The sequence below is a fragment of the Eretmochelys imbricata genome, chromosome 1, assembly GCF_965152235.1.
Source record: "Eretmochelys imbricata isolate rEreImb1 chromosome 1, rEreImb1.hap1, whole genome shotgun sequence".
NCBI lineage: Eukaryota > Metazoa > Chordata > Testudines > Cheloniidae > Eretmochelys > Eretmochelys imbricata.
The window spans coordinates 345,356,398-345,370,567 of record NC_135572.1 but is presented as its reverse complement, the minus strand read 5'-3'; the positions used below and the strand labels follow the sequence as shown (position 1 = coordinate 345,370,567).

General features: G+C 43.1%; 1 protein-coding gene across 4 annotated transcripts in view; it reads left to right on the top strand.

Annotated features, from left to right (window-relative positions):
- The window catches only part of OPTN (optineurin), a 42,402-nt gene that overhangs the window by 18,513 nt on the left and 9,719 nt on the right, over positions 1-14,170 (top strand). For all 4 annotated transcript variants that reach the window (XM_077836517.1, XM_077836509.1, XM_077836501.1 and 1 more), the window contains exons 8-12: positions 5,448-5,563; positions 6,427-6,576; positions 9,354-9,447; positions 10,203-10,361; positions 11,129-11,259. In XM_077836517.1, coding sequence (XP_077692643.1) covers positions 5,448-5,563; positions 6,427-6,576; positions 9,354-9,447; positions 10,203-10,361; positions 11,129-11,259 — 650 coding nt within the window. The remainder of the gene's footprint in view (positions 1-5,447; positions 5,564-6,426; positions 6,577-9,353; positions 9,448-10,202; positions 10,362-11,128; positions 11,260-14,170) is intronic.

Here is a 14,170-nt window from a genome sequence, read left to right as displayed (position 1 = left end):
GGATCTTTTGGAGACTATGCAGGTGAGAGCCCTTGGGGACCAGGAGCAGTTGCCCATCACCGAGTCCGGTGTGAGAGGGAAGACTGCAGCTGTTGCAGTGCTGTACTACCTTCTCCAGCTGTGTCAGGTAGATGGGTCAGCAGCAGCTTGGAGATGGCCTTCGTCAACTGTTAGGAGGAGAGTTGTCTTAAAGTGCCACTAAGGTTGTGGCTATGCTGTCCCCTGGTCTTGAAGTTTTCACGAAGTTGAGAGGTCACATGATGCTGGAGTTTGCCTGTCGTTACTTTCCTGTTCGGAGGCAGGTGTTGGAGAGGTAGTCTGCGTTAAGTGTTAGGGTTTTGTTGAGGATTGGGCTATTGCATTTTGCAATGAGGATGGCAGAGTTGCTTCTCAGAAGACTGTGTTGACTGTGCCCAGTGCTAATGGGAGTACTTGATCTTCAATGGTGTTCACCAGTGACAAAGCACAGCATTCAAATGTTTCCAAGGGCTTCCAACACTTTATTGTGCATGAGTTAGGGCCTAACTGTTTTCTGTAAGGAGTGGTTAATACTGTCTGGGCTGCTTCTCAGTTTGCTGCCATGGGAAGTTCCTCTAGTATTTGATTTTCTGCAAATTAAAAAGAGAGCTCCTTTGGTGGCTGGTGCTTTGGTCTTGGAGTCAGCTGCTGGTAGCTGTTTTGTAGCTGTGATGGCAGAGGAGTAAAATGTTCTTTGCTTTTGTTTTGGAAGTGGGATTGTGCTGCTCATGGATGGATTTGAAGTGGGTCTTACACCGCCTGTGTTCCGGCCTTGTGCTTCATCTGATGTAGCTTGTGAACCATCGTGGTTTCAGTAGGTCATAGGCGTCAATGGCAGTCATCAGTAAATGATTAGTGTTCTACTAGCTTGTCAGCACCTTGGATGAAATGAGAGAGCCTTTTAAGATGGCTAAAAACTTAAAGGTGTCTACTCCAAGAATGAAGATCCAATCCAGTATGTGCCAGGCTGATTGCATGGGGCTGGAGTGAGTTAATTTGAATCTCATGGTTCCATGCACCTGAGGATCTGTGATATTATGATGTGTTGGTGTTTGTGGAAGTCACAGTAACTAGAGACAATTAAATTGGGCATTTTTAACTGCTATACTAGGTAGCAGGTCCAGCTCCTCCAGGAAATCTGCAGGGTCTGTGTTTAGAAGTCTGCAGACCAGCAAGAGTCCTAGATTTCTCTTGTCCTTAGCTTCAGAGACCATGTGGAACAATTCTAAAGATTTGGGTCTGGAGTATCTTCTGCTTCTAAAGTTGGAGGGGAACACAACTGCTGCAGCTCTTTCCTTTGTCTTCTAGGATTTTGCTCAGTTTGTGTTATGTTGAGTAGTGTGTGAGGATGAGCTGTATTATGGGGGGGCTGAATCTGGATTTAAATCAGGTATTGGTGCAGCATACACATCTTGTCCAAATGCAGATCCTGAATGGTGCTGGTTTTGTTGGTGACTGACCCATGGATTCATCACCATGAGTTTTTGAAGAAGTTATCTTCTGATACCAGGCACTGAACGTGGCTTGCAATAATGTGGACAGCTGACTAATTCAAATCAGTGTTTTGTTTTAATTATGTGGGATTGCTTCATTTTTGCATATGCGTTTTCATTACAACAAATTTTGGGGGTGGAGGGGAAACAAATTATTTCTCATTAACTTCAGAAATATTTTGTCTAAATAATTTACAAGTGGTTTGAAGCCATAATGAGAGAGTCTGGAGGCAGAGATTCTCATGGTGGGGATAATCTGTTGCAGATGTATGCAGTTTTGCTAGAAATCCTTTTCCTTCTCTTCTGGGTAAAGAACATAACATACGAACGTAAAAGTGGCCATATTGGTTCAGCCCAATAGTCCATCTAGCTGAGTATTCTCTGTTCCAGAAGTGGCCAATGCTAGGTGCTAGAGCTCTGCATAGGACAATTTTTTTAATCCTGCTCCTGTCCTGCCCTGCAATACCTACTCCCACCCACTCCTGCATTGTTTGTTCCATTTTTATCCCACTCCCACCCACAAAAACCTTGGATCCTGCAAGACAGACAGATTTCCCCCATGCTTCTAAAAATAAATAGTCTGTTAATATATTTTATTATACAGAATTCAGATAAAATTTTTACCACTAAAAGAATAAAACAAATCTTGCTTAAACCATGTTAAAAAAAATACTTTAACTCCTGTTATAATAGAAATAAAATCTTTCTATCCCTTGCTTAAATTTAAGTATTAAAACCTTTATTTAAAAAAACAAAACTTGCTTTACATTGCTGAAACTCTTTGACAAACTGACGAGAGATTTAGTGTTTGCCCGCAAATTACTACAGTCTGCTTTTTTAGCCCACCCAATCCCACTCACAACAAAATACATTTTACCTGCTCTCGCTATTATGGCAGCAGGTCCTGTGGGATCCCAATCCCACTGTAGGGCTACCACATGCTTCAGAGAGAATGAACAGAACAGGCAATCAAGTGATCCATCCCCTGTCCCCTCCCAGCTTCTGGAAATCAGAGGCTATGGACATCCAGATCATGGGGTTGCATCTCTGACTGTCTTGGCTAATAGCCATTGATGGACCTATCCTTCAGGAACTTGTCTAATTCTTTTTTGAACCCTGTTATACTTTTGGCCTCTATGATAACCCCGGCAAGGAGTTCCACAGGTTGACTGTGCGTCATCTGAAGACACAATTCCTTTTGTTTGTTTTAAACCTGCTGCTTATTAATTTCACTGGGTGACCCCTTGGTTCTTGTGTTATGTGAGGGAGTAAATAACCCACTTCTTCAGATGAATAAAGAAGGGTTATTTACCCATGAAAGCTTATGCCCAAATAAATCTGTTAGTCTTTAAGGTGCCACCGGACTCCTCATTGTTTTTGTGGATACAGACTAACACGGCTACCCCCAGTACCTTTTTTATTCACTTTCTCTAATTGTGCTGCTGATCCCACGAGAATCCAGAAATAAATATTCATTCCATTCATCCTTTTAAAATGTCAGAACTGAAGGCTTCCTATCGTGGTACGAAGATGTGCTGTATAAGACTGGCTTAGATTGGGGGTTGTTTGGGGTTTTTTAATATAGGTATCTAATAAAATATAAACACTCCCTATATCCTCAGTTTCTGCCCCTACTATGGAAGGAGACATGCTATTTAGTGATTCAGAACTGGTAATTGGGAGGATTGTAGTTCCGGTTGGCACCTAACCTCTCTACATTGAAGTCCCTCCTGATGTTCTGTTTCTGCTGTGATGCCTACATGAAGACATCTGACTGAGGATAGCAAGTTTGAGGTGTACTTGGGAATAACTTTGTTTCAAAGAGATATCTAAACTAACTATCTAATCGCCTTTTATGAGGAGATTACTGGTTCTGTGGATGAAGGGAAAGCAGTGGATGTATTGTTTCTTAACTTTAGCAAAGCTTTTGACATGGTCTCCCACAGTATTCTTGTCAGCAAGTTAAAGAAGTATGGGCTGGATGAATGCACTATAAGGTGGGTAGAAAGTTGGCTAGATTGTCGGGCTCAGTGGGTAGCGATCAATGGCTCCATGTCTAGTTGGCAGCCGGTGTCAAGTGGAATGCTCCAGGGGTTGGTCCTGGGGCCTGTTTTGTTCAATATCTTCATAAATGATCTGGAGGATGGTGTGGATTGCACTCTCAGCAAATTTGCAGATGATACTAAACTGGGAGGAGTGGTAGATACGCTGGAGGGCAGGGATAGGATACAGAGGGATCTAGACAAATTGGAGGATTGGGCCAAAAGAAATCTGATGAGGTTCAATAAGGATAAGTGCAGGGTCCTGCACTTAGGACGGAAGAACCCAATGCACAGCTACAGACTAGGGACCGAATGGCTAGGCAGCAGTTCTGCGGAAAAGGACCTAGGGGTGACAGTGGACGAGAAGCTGGATATGAGTCAGCAGTGTGCCCTTGTTGCCAAGAAGGCCAATGGCATTTTGGGATGTATAAGTAGGGGCACAGCGAGCAGATCGAGGGACGTGATCGTCCCCCTCTATTCGACATTGGTGAGGCCTCATCTGGAGTACTGTGTCCAGTTTTGGGCCCCACACTACAAGAAGGATGTGGATAAACTGGAGAGAGTCCAGCGAAGGGCAACAAAAATGATTAGGGGTCTGGAACACATGACCTATGAGGAGAGGCTGAGGGAACTGGGATTGTTTAGTCTGCAGAAGAGAAGAATGAGGGGGGATTTGATAGCTGCTTTCAACTACCTGAGAGGTGGTTCCAGAGAGGATGGTTCTAGACTGTTCTCAGTGGTAGAAGAGGACAGGACAAAGAGTAATGGTCTCAAGTTGCAGTGGGGGAGGTTTAGGTTGGATATTAGGAAAAACTTTTTCACTAGGAGGGTGGTGAAACACTGGAATGCGTTACCTAGGGAGGTGGTAGAATCTCCTTCCTTAGAAGTTTTTAAGGTCAGGCTTGACAAAGCCCTGGCTGGGATGATTTAATTGGGGATTGGTCCTGCTTTGAGCAGGGGGTTGGACTAGATGACCTCCTGAGGTCCCTTCCAACCCTAATATTCTATGATTCTATGAACATTGCATTGTATTTATAAGAGGTGGTCAGTCACTAACTCAAGCCACTTTGCTCTACAAATTGGGGAGAGCCCAGAGGAGAGGCATAAAATGATAAAAAGTTTAGAAAACCTGACTTACGAGGACATGCTTAAAAAAAAGGGGTGTGTGCGCTTAGTCTTGAGAAAAGAGGACATGGGTGGGGCGCTGATAAGTCTTCAGATATGTTCAGGGATGTTAAAACGAGGACCGTGATCAGTTGCTCTCTATGTCTTCTGAAGGTTGGCCAGAAGTAGTCTGCAGCAAAAGGTGACTTAGGTTAGATATTAGGAAAAACCTTATAAGGATAGTTAAGTAGTGGAATAGGCTTTCAAAGAAGATTGTGGAATCCCGGTCATTGAAGGATTTTAAGAACAGGTTGGACAAACACCCATCAGGGATGGTGTAGATTTACTTGGCCTATTTTACATCACAAGGGGCTGGACTAGATGACCCCTTAAGGTTCCTTCCATCCCTACATTTCTGAGTCTCAATCTTTATTTTTTGATAGTCTTTAAATTGTGAACTCTTTGATATGGTGCCTTTTCTGTCTGAACAGGGCCTAGCATGTTATGGGCACTACTGGAAATTAATAATACTCTTATCTGAGTTATTGCCCATTTCCCCACAATTTTAAAGAAGTTTGGGGTGCCCAAAATTGCAGCTCTGCTTTCTTTAGGAATGCTCAGTAGCTGCAAGATCTTTATATTAATCTCACAGTGGAGCAGAGTTTACTGGTGCTGAATGATTTGTGCTATTCTCTTTAGAAAGAGAATGGTTCTTGCCTGATATAGCTGTCTAGTGTTTGCAATTTTCAAATCTTGAATTGTCTGAGTATACTTTCTTTCTCTCTAACAGGTTGGTAGTGAAATAGAAACCCTGAACCTGCAGGTGTCATCCCTCTTCAAAGAGCTTCAGGAGGCACATGCTAAATTAAAAGAAGCGGAGCTGATCCAGAAGAGGCTTCAAGAAAAGTAAGGCTCAGAAAAGGAAATGTTCTGCTGAGATGCTTGATTGTGCTGATGATAATCTTAATATTCATAACCCCTTCTACCGGAGGAGTTTAACAAGCTTTACAAACACTAACTAGTGCTTTGAGGCCTACTTATGAAAAGCACTATATTAAAGCTAGGTATTATTATTGATTAAACCTTAGGATACTTCTGAGAAGTGGATATGTATTAATTTCATTTTACAGGTGGGGAAACAGAGGCCCAGCATCCAAAGGTATTTAGGCACCTGACTACTACTTATTTCAGTGGGAGTTAAGTGCCTAAAATACCTTTTGAGGATCTAGTCCTCAGTGGCTTTCACAAGATCTGAGATGCCACCACAAGTCAAGCAGAGTTAGAAATAGACCACAGGAATCCTGATTTACTGACTGAGGATTTAATCCTTCCTGGTGTGAAATGGCATTTTAAAATAAATGAAATCCCTTGAAGGAAGGGTTTTGCAATCTTGAAAAAAGCAATTAAGGGCCCAATTTGAACCATTATTCACAGGAGTTCTCAGCACACTTAAAGATCAGGCCACTTAATTAGGTGCATAAAAAAAGAATGTAAGAGCCGCACTTTTGGCACCCATTTTAAAAAACTTTTAGCCACGATTCCCATCTTTTTAAGAGCGTATAACCTAAGGAAAACCTATGGTTCAATTTTTTTATTTTATTTATTTATTTTTTTTTACAGTTGTGCATGGGTTTTTCCTTCAGTCTCATGAAATAAGCTTTGGGGGTAAATTAATCACAAATGTAGGTTCTTTGTCTGATACCCATCATGATGATTTTCATCAAGAAAGGGAGATAGGAAAGATAACAACTCTCTTTCCTTTTGGTCAGGTGTCAGATACTTGAAAGAAAAAACTCTGCTACTTCTGCAGATTTGGATGAGAGGCAGCAGCTCCTATATACCATTAAAAAGCTGGAGCTTCAGGTGGAGAGCATGCAGTCCGAGCTCAAACTGGAACAAGCTAAAACAGAGGAAGAAAAGTGAGTGCAACAAGATTTTGAACCTTACAAAGAGATAGGTCAAGTGGGTGAGAATCTACAGTAATGTGTCCAAGGAGTAACTGAATCTCAGATGTGACTGTGTACACACACACTCCCCCCTCCACATTAAATTGAGCTTGTAGAGATTAATCTGAACTGGAACCCTGGATCCAGATAGCCTCAGTTTATCAAAGTTTTGACAGTTCAAACCTCTGTACAATAGGCCCAAAGTGGATCTTCATATTCAAAGAGCCCCAACCTTCGGGGAAATCCCAGCTCTAACCTCTGACTTGTGCCCTTCTCTAGCTGTATACAAGTTGTACTTTGCTGTCTCAGGGACATGTTGCAGATCTAAACTGATCCCTGCCTTCAAACATTGGGTACATTAACTTACTGTGTCTAGCCTGAGGACAAATGTAAACTGGCTTCCCATCTTGGCTTTTTCCCTACAAAAGGGGAAGAAATGGATAGGCTAGGCAAAGTGTTACCGTATTTTACTAAATTCTTCCTATGGAGCTGCACAAACATTCAAAACTGTATTGTGGGTAAGACTGTACTTGGCTAGTTACCCATATGCTGTCCCCAGCGTGTAGCATGGAGCCCATCTCCCAATCAGCAGGAATTTCTGCAGGTTGGTAGTTTTGTCCAGCAGCCAGTTAGTAATTTCACTTGCCTGGACTAAGTTTAATTTCCCCAGGTTGTTACACAGTAGGCATTTTCTTCATTTGGCTTACAAAAGAAAGTGGAGAAACAGCTGAATTCTTTTTTAAGGATAAATCTGAGGAACGTTCCCTCTGATGGTTACATCCAAATAATGGCTACATGTGACCAGCCATAAAACTGAACTACTCCAGTCTGACATACATAGATGCAAATTTTAGAATAGGCTGTGAAGGGCCTTGAAAGTCACGACAAGCAGTTTATGCTTGCAGATACTGACCAAGGTCTACCAGGCATTTCAGTACCAAGGCAGATCAGTTGGATTATAACTGGCTCTGAGCATTCCCTGATGTCACTTCCTTGGACCCAAAAGCCGCAATCAGTTATATGTAGGGCTTGAACATAATTACATTAAGGAAAGGCTTGGGAACTGAGCATTACTCTGGTGGGAACAAGACAGTACCCTGGATACTCTCAAATGTTTGTAGACATGTTCACATTGTTACTGGATGCTCTCTGGTCATGAGCACAGTGCTCTAGAGCAGCGGTTCTCAAACTGTGGGTTAGAACCCCCAAGTGGGTCACAGCCCCATTTTAATGGGGTCGCCAGGGCTGGCATTAGACTTGCTGGAGCTTGGGGCCAAAGCCCAAGCCCCACTATCCGGGGCCAAAGCTGACAACTGAGGGCTTCAGTCCTGGATGGCAGGGCCCAGGTTACAGGCCTCCTGCCTGGGCTGAAGACCCAGACTTTGCCCTCCTCCCTCAGCCCAGGGCAGTAGGGCTCAGGCTTCTTCCTCCCAGGGTAGCAGGGGCTTGGGCAGGCTTAGGCCCCCTCCTCCCAGGGTAGCAGGGGCTTGGGCAGGCTTAGGCCCCTTCCTGGGGTCACAAAGCAATTTTTGTTGTTTGAAGGGGGTCACAGTCCAATACAGTTTGAGAATCCCTGCTTTAGAGGAAGCAACCCAAATGGCCCAGAGGGCACCAGGAGAATGGATGAAGTCTCCTACACTCTAAGGTCAGAAGGGACCATCATGATCATCTAGTCTGACCTCCTGCACATTGCAGGCCACAGAACCTCACCCACCCATTCCTGTAGTAGACCCCTAAACTCTGGCTGAGTTACTGAAGTCCTCAAATCATGGCTTAAAGACTTCAAGTTATAGAGAATCCACCATTTACACTAGCTTAAACCTACAAATGACCCATGCTGCAGAGGAAGGCGAAAAACCAAGCTGTTCAGAAACAGAGAGAAGAGGGCATGGGAAACCCCAGTGCCTCCAAACTCTACTGGGATCAGTGTTTTGGTGAGATGCTCCACAAATAAGAGTCATAAAAGAATTAAAAGCTGTTGAGACACTGATTCAAAAGCTTAGCTCATTCTGTTTTATTTAATGAAGAAATGTTAAAGAGGTGACTGTTCCATGGTCTGTAAGCACCTACCTGGATAGTATATGGCAATTTAATCTAGCAGAAAAAAGCATAATGAGATCCAATGGCTAGAAGCTGAAGCTAGACAAAGTCTGACTGGAAATAAGGGGCACATTTTTAACCATGAGGGTAAGTAGCCACTCTTTACCTAGGGACATGGCAAATTCTCCTTCACTTGAAGCCTTCCAGTCCAGACTAGCTCTCTTTTTTTTAAAAAGATATGCTCGCTCTCTCTCAGAAGCTGTGGGCTTGATGCTGAAATTATTGGGTGAGAGTCTTTGGCCTGTAATGCAGGAGGCCTGATTTAAGTGATTGGAATGGTCCCTTCTGGACTTGAAATCTGTGAGAAGACTAGCTCCAGAGACCTTGAGAGAGAGGGTATGGTGAGGGGTAGAAGGCTACTTTTTATCAGACTGAAATATCATTTGTAAGTTGACTGTTTTTTGCCCCTCCTTTTTTTTTCCCCCTCCTGTAAAAGTAAAAAGTCAGACTGGAGAAAATTCTGATAGTTGATATAGTTAGTCCTTCAGCTTTCTGGATTCTGGATCAGTGTGTCTTAAACTCTGGAGATTTGCAAGTTTGATGGGAAGGAGTGATGAAAGAAATCCTAAAGCGGGAGCCAGTGGAACAATTTAACAAAATGGAAGATGATAGAAGGACCATTTCCATGTAATTATTTTTGTCTTAAACAGGGCAAAGTTTTCTGACTTGCAGCATACCTACAGTAAGCTTCTCCCTGAACTCACTAATGCAATGAAAACCATTGAAGAACTAAAAAACAACGAGGTAAACTGGTTATGAAGAGAAATTGCAATGAATTTTAGGGGAGAGAAATGAATGTGGATTGTAACAATATTTTGGCTGAGGACTTCATGATTTTTCAGCTTTACCATACTAATGACCATTAAATCTATGCAGCTATGGTGTAAGGACAGACCTAGACATCTCCTGCTCCAAGAACACACATGCCACCTCCCACCACTTCAACTAAAGAACCACCACATCTCTGCTGTGTTACTACTGATATCCTCTGTAGGTTGCAAGCTACTGCAATGCGACACAATTGCATACATTTGAGCAATTCTAAGTCTGTCCCAACTCAAGAGCCAGAAGTTAAGCATCTAAATATTAGTGTACTCTTAAGAAAGTAAGGTCTTTGGAGCAAGGATCATCTTTTTAGTTATGTTTTTTACAGTGCCTCGCACGATCAGGTCCCAATCTATCACTGGGGCTCCTGGAATACATATAATAAAGTACTATACAATGTATGTTGCAAAAGGGTTAATTAAACCTTAACTTTGAACTTGGTTGCTTTTCTCAGTACTTTTAACAGAGACCTTCCCCCCCCCCCCCTTTTTTTTTTAATACTGAATAGTAAGATCTCCTTCATAGACTGCATAAAGAGATTCCTTTTGGGCTTGACACAGTGGGGACTGGTGGGAACTGTATATCTGGGAGCTGGAAGTAACCCTGAGCTGATAGATTTGGGGGTGGGGGGGGAGAGAAGAAGTCAGGCCATTTAAATGAATTCTTCCTTGCAGTTGGAGAGAGTGGATAAGGCGGTGGTAGAGGACCTGAATAAAAAGCTAGAGCTGGCAGAGAGAGCTTTGGCTACAAAACAGCTACAGATGGATGAAATGAAGCAGACTATTGCTAAGCAGGAGGAAGACCTTGAAACCATGGCTGTCCTCAGAGCTCAGGTATGGGGTGCCCTTCAGAAAAGTCAGGGAGGCTTGGATAGTTCTCCTTCCTACTGTTCAGAAATTGGAAGGAAAACCCTAATGGCTCGAGTAATTGCTCTGATTAGTTTAAAACAGACTTACAAGAATCCAGATATATAATTCCCTTTTTGAGTTTCCCCTACAGATCTTTATAGAATCTGTACTTCTGTGAATTCCCAGCTTCCATTGGCCTTAGTGGATGGGATTTCTGGGAACTAAACGAGTCTGGAATGTGACAGTTTCACACCACCAATAAAAAGTTTGGTAGTTGATATAGAACAAAAATCTATTTTCAGTGGGCTCCCTTAATGTTAGAGGGAGTTTTTAGTCAAATTAAGTGAGGTCATGGGTGTAAAGTGTGACTAGGAAGAAGGCTGGTCTTGAACTGGAACTCTGGAGTTCTGGGACCAGTTTCTAGCTCTGCTAGAGATTTTCTGTGTGACCTTGAACAAGTCACCTGCTCACTGTCTTTGCATCAGTCCTGCCTGTAAAATGGAGATGATGCCTGATTTCTTCCAGCCTTTCTTTGCTATTAGCTCTTTGGGTCTTGGACTAGGTCTTTCCCTGTGTATGTGCAGCTTCTAGCACAACTCAGGCACTGATTTTGGTTGGGGCTTATAGGGGCTGTTTCAATACAAACACCACACTGGTTGGCTGTGTTGGCAAATGAGATTAATTTATACACAGATAGAGTTAGATCTGGTCTAAATAGTAATGCTGAACATGATTTTATTTTTTCTGACCAGATGGAGGTTTATTGTTCTGACTTCCACGCGGAGAGAGAAGCAAGAGAGAAGATACATGAGGAAAAAGAACAGCTGGCTGTACAGCTGACTTACCTGTTACAAGAGAAACATATGCTGGACAATCTTGGCAGGTGAGAAACTGATTAAGGGAAATTCCAAACATGTTTCTGACTGAGCTGTCTGGATTGTCTTGTTGTCACTTGTGTTGGGGAGCTGGCTAGGGACTCGTTAAAATCAACATTGGCTTTAACGAGTGTTTAAAGCCACAACATATCTGTGCTCATCAATAAAGTTAAAAAACCACTCTGCTCTATAGTGAGCTAGCTGATTTAAACAAGAAGTTAGCCAGATGACAGAATAGTGAGCGTGTGTGCGAGATTGATCATCCAAAGAACTCAAAGCACCAAAATTAATTAAGCCATCTGACACCCCCCCAACCCTGTGAATTATGAAAGTATACTTATTTGAGAGATACAGTTAAACTCAGTAGGTAAAAACCTGGCCCCACTGATTTCAGTGGGGCCAGGTTTTCACCTAAGGACTCTGTAAATTGGCTTCATCTGAAACCCCATTTATTCAAGTTTTTCAAGTCTCTTCTAAAAACTAAGTCAATAGATACAGTTTATATCTTAAAAGAAAACAAACCAACCATTCTGTTCACCACCCAGATGTCTAATATTTAGCTAGAATTAAGAGCAGAAAGGGCTTCACTGAGTTATTTCTGTACATAAGAAAGGCCATACTGGGTCAGACCAAAGATCCATCTAGCCTAGTATCCTGTCTTCTGATGTTGGCCAATGCCCCAGAGGGAATGACCAGGTAATCATCAAGTGATCCATTCCCTGTAGACTTCTGTTCTTCCTCTTAGGTTAACGTCTCTTAAAAGGAAAAAGCCAAATTGATATCTAAGCTTTTATTTTATGATGGTAATAATAATTTGTACTTAAATCATAAGATTGAAATTTGGCCCAGACACAGGAATAAACAATTTGGATAAGTAGACCCAATATTAATTAATTCCCCCTGTGCTTTCATTTGAATAGTTTTTCCTTCCATTTTTGTCCTAAACTATAATGCTGGTTATTCTGTGATTACTGTTATTGTGCTGCTCCTAAGAGACAAGTGCAGATCAGTCAGGGGTGGAGTAATATCTGGGTATATATAATCAATGAAGTATATTTTTTAATAACACCATAATAGAGGCTCAACCTAAATGTATACCCCCAATTAAAAAACAGAGGACCAAAAAAATGCCACTATGGCTAAAAATCATAGTGAAAGAGGCAGTTAGAGGCAAAAAGGCATCCTTTAAAAATCAGAAGTCAGATCCTGCTGAAGAAAATAGGGAGGAGCATAAACTCTGGCAAGTAAAGTGTAAAAGTATAATTAGGCATGCCAAAAAGAAGTTTGAAGAGCAACTGGCAAAAGACAAAGAGTTTGCTGTTAGTTTTTAATAAGTACATCAGAAATAGAAAGCCTGCCAAACAATCAGTGGTGCCACTGGACAGTAGAGGTGCTAAAGGAAGATAGGGCCATTGCAGAAAAGCTAAATACATTCTTTGCATCTTTCTTCACTGCAGGGAATGTGAGGGAGATTCCCACACCTGAGCTATTCTTTTTAGGCTACAAATCTGAGGAACTGTCCCAGATTGAGGTGTTGTTAGAGGAAGCTTTGGAACAAACTGATAAATTAAAATAATAAGTCACCAGGAACAGATGGTATTCAGCCAGGAGTTCTGAAGGAACTCAAATGTGAAATTGCAGAACTATTAACTGCAGTATGTAATTTATCACTTAAATCAGCTTCTGTACTAGATGACTGAAGGATAGCTAATGTAATGCTGATTAGTAAAAGAGCTCCAAAGGGGATCCTGGCAATTACAGGCCGGTAAGCCAAACTTCAATGCCAGGCAAACTGAAACTACAGTAAAGAACAATCAGAATGAGGACACATAAATGAACGCTATTTGTTTGGGGGTCGGGGGGAGAGAATAATCAACATGGCTTTTGTAAAGGGAAGTCATGCTTCATCAATCTACTAGAACTCTTTGAGGGGGTCAACAAACATGTGGACAAGGGTGATCCAGTGGCTATAGGGTACTTGGACTTTCAGAAAGCCATTGACAAGGTGCCTTATCAAAGGCTCATAAGCAAAAAAGCAGTCAGGGGATAAACGAGAAACAAAGGCTAGGAGTAAATGGCCAGTTCTCAGAATGGAGAGAGGTAAACAGTGGTGTCCCCCAAGGATCTGTACTAGGGCCATGTAACGGGCTTGCACTCACTTCTCACGAGCACCCCCTGGCTGAGTGCGTGTGCCTGGACACACTCTCTACCTGTCTCAGCCCTCCGGCCAAGTTATACACAGTGTCTGTGAGATAAAAGCAAACCCCTTTCAGGGTACAAGTCCAGCTCTGTAATGTCTGTTTTGAAATCAAGCAGAGCCCCAGGGCTTCTTCCCTGGAGGCAATGTCTTCGCCCTCTTAGGGCCTTTCCAGCCGGGCCACTGCAGTTCAGTCCCCCATGCCCCTCCGCCCCAGGGATGCCTCAGTGTCCAGGCCACTCCCCCCTGTGGCTTATGGGGGTTGGAGGGGACCCAGGCCCACCCACTACCCCAGGTCCCAGCCCAGGGACCCTGTAGTTAGCAGCTGTCTGCTGCATCCCTTTATCTAAGTTATGCAACTGCTCTAATTCCCTGTGCCACTTCCCCACGGCCCTGTGCCATCTACACCCTTACCTCAGGGCTTTGTCCTGATAGAGTCCCCGCAACCAGCTCAGGGCTCCTTCTTGCTGTCCCTGGCTTCTGGCAGTACTACCTTGTCCAAGGTCCTGCAGCTTCGTCAGCCAGCCACACGCCATCCACACTTCTCCAGCTTGGACAAGGAACTGAACTCACTCTTGCTCTGCAGCTCTTCTTGTACTGACCTACTGGGTCCTGATTGGCTGCCTCCCACACAGTCACTCTAGGCAGCTTGGAGGACCTCTCTACTGCCCTTTGCTGGGGCGAGGTGTAGCAGGGGGCCTCAGGGCCTACACCACCCCCTC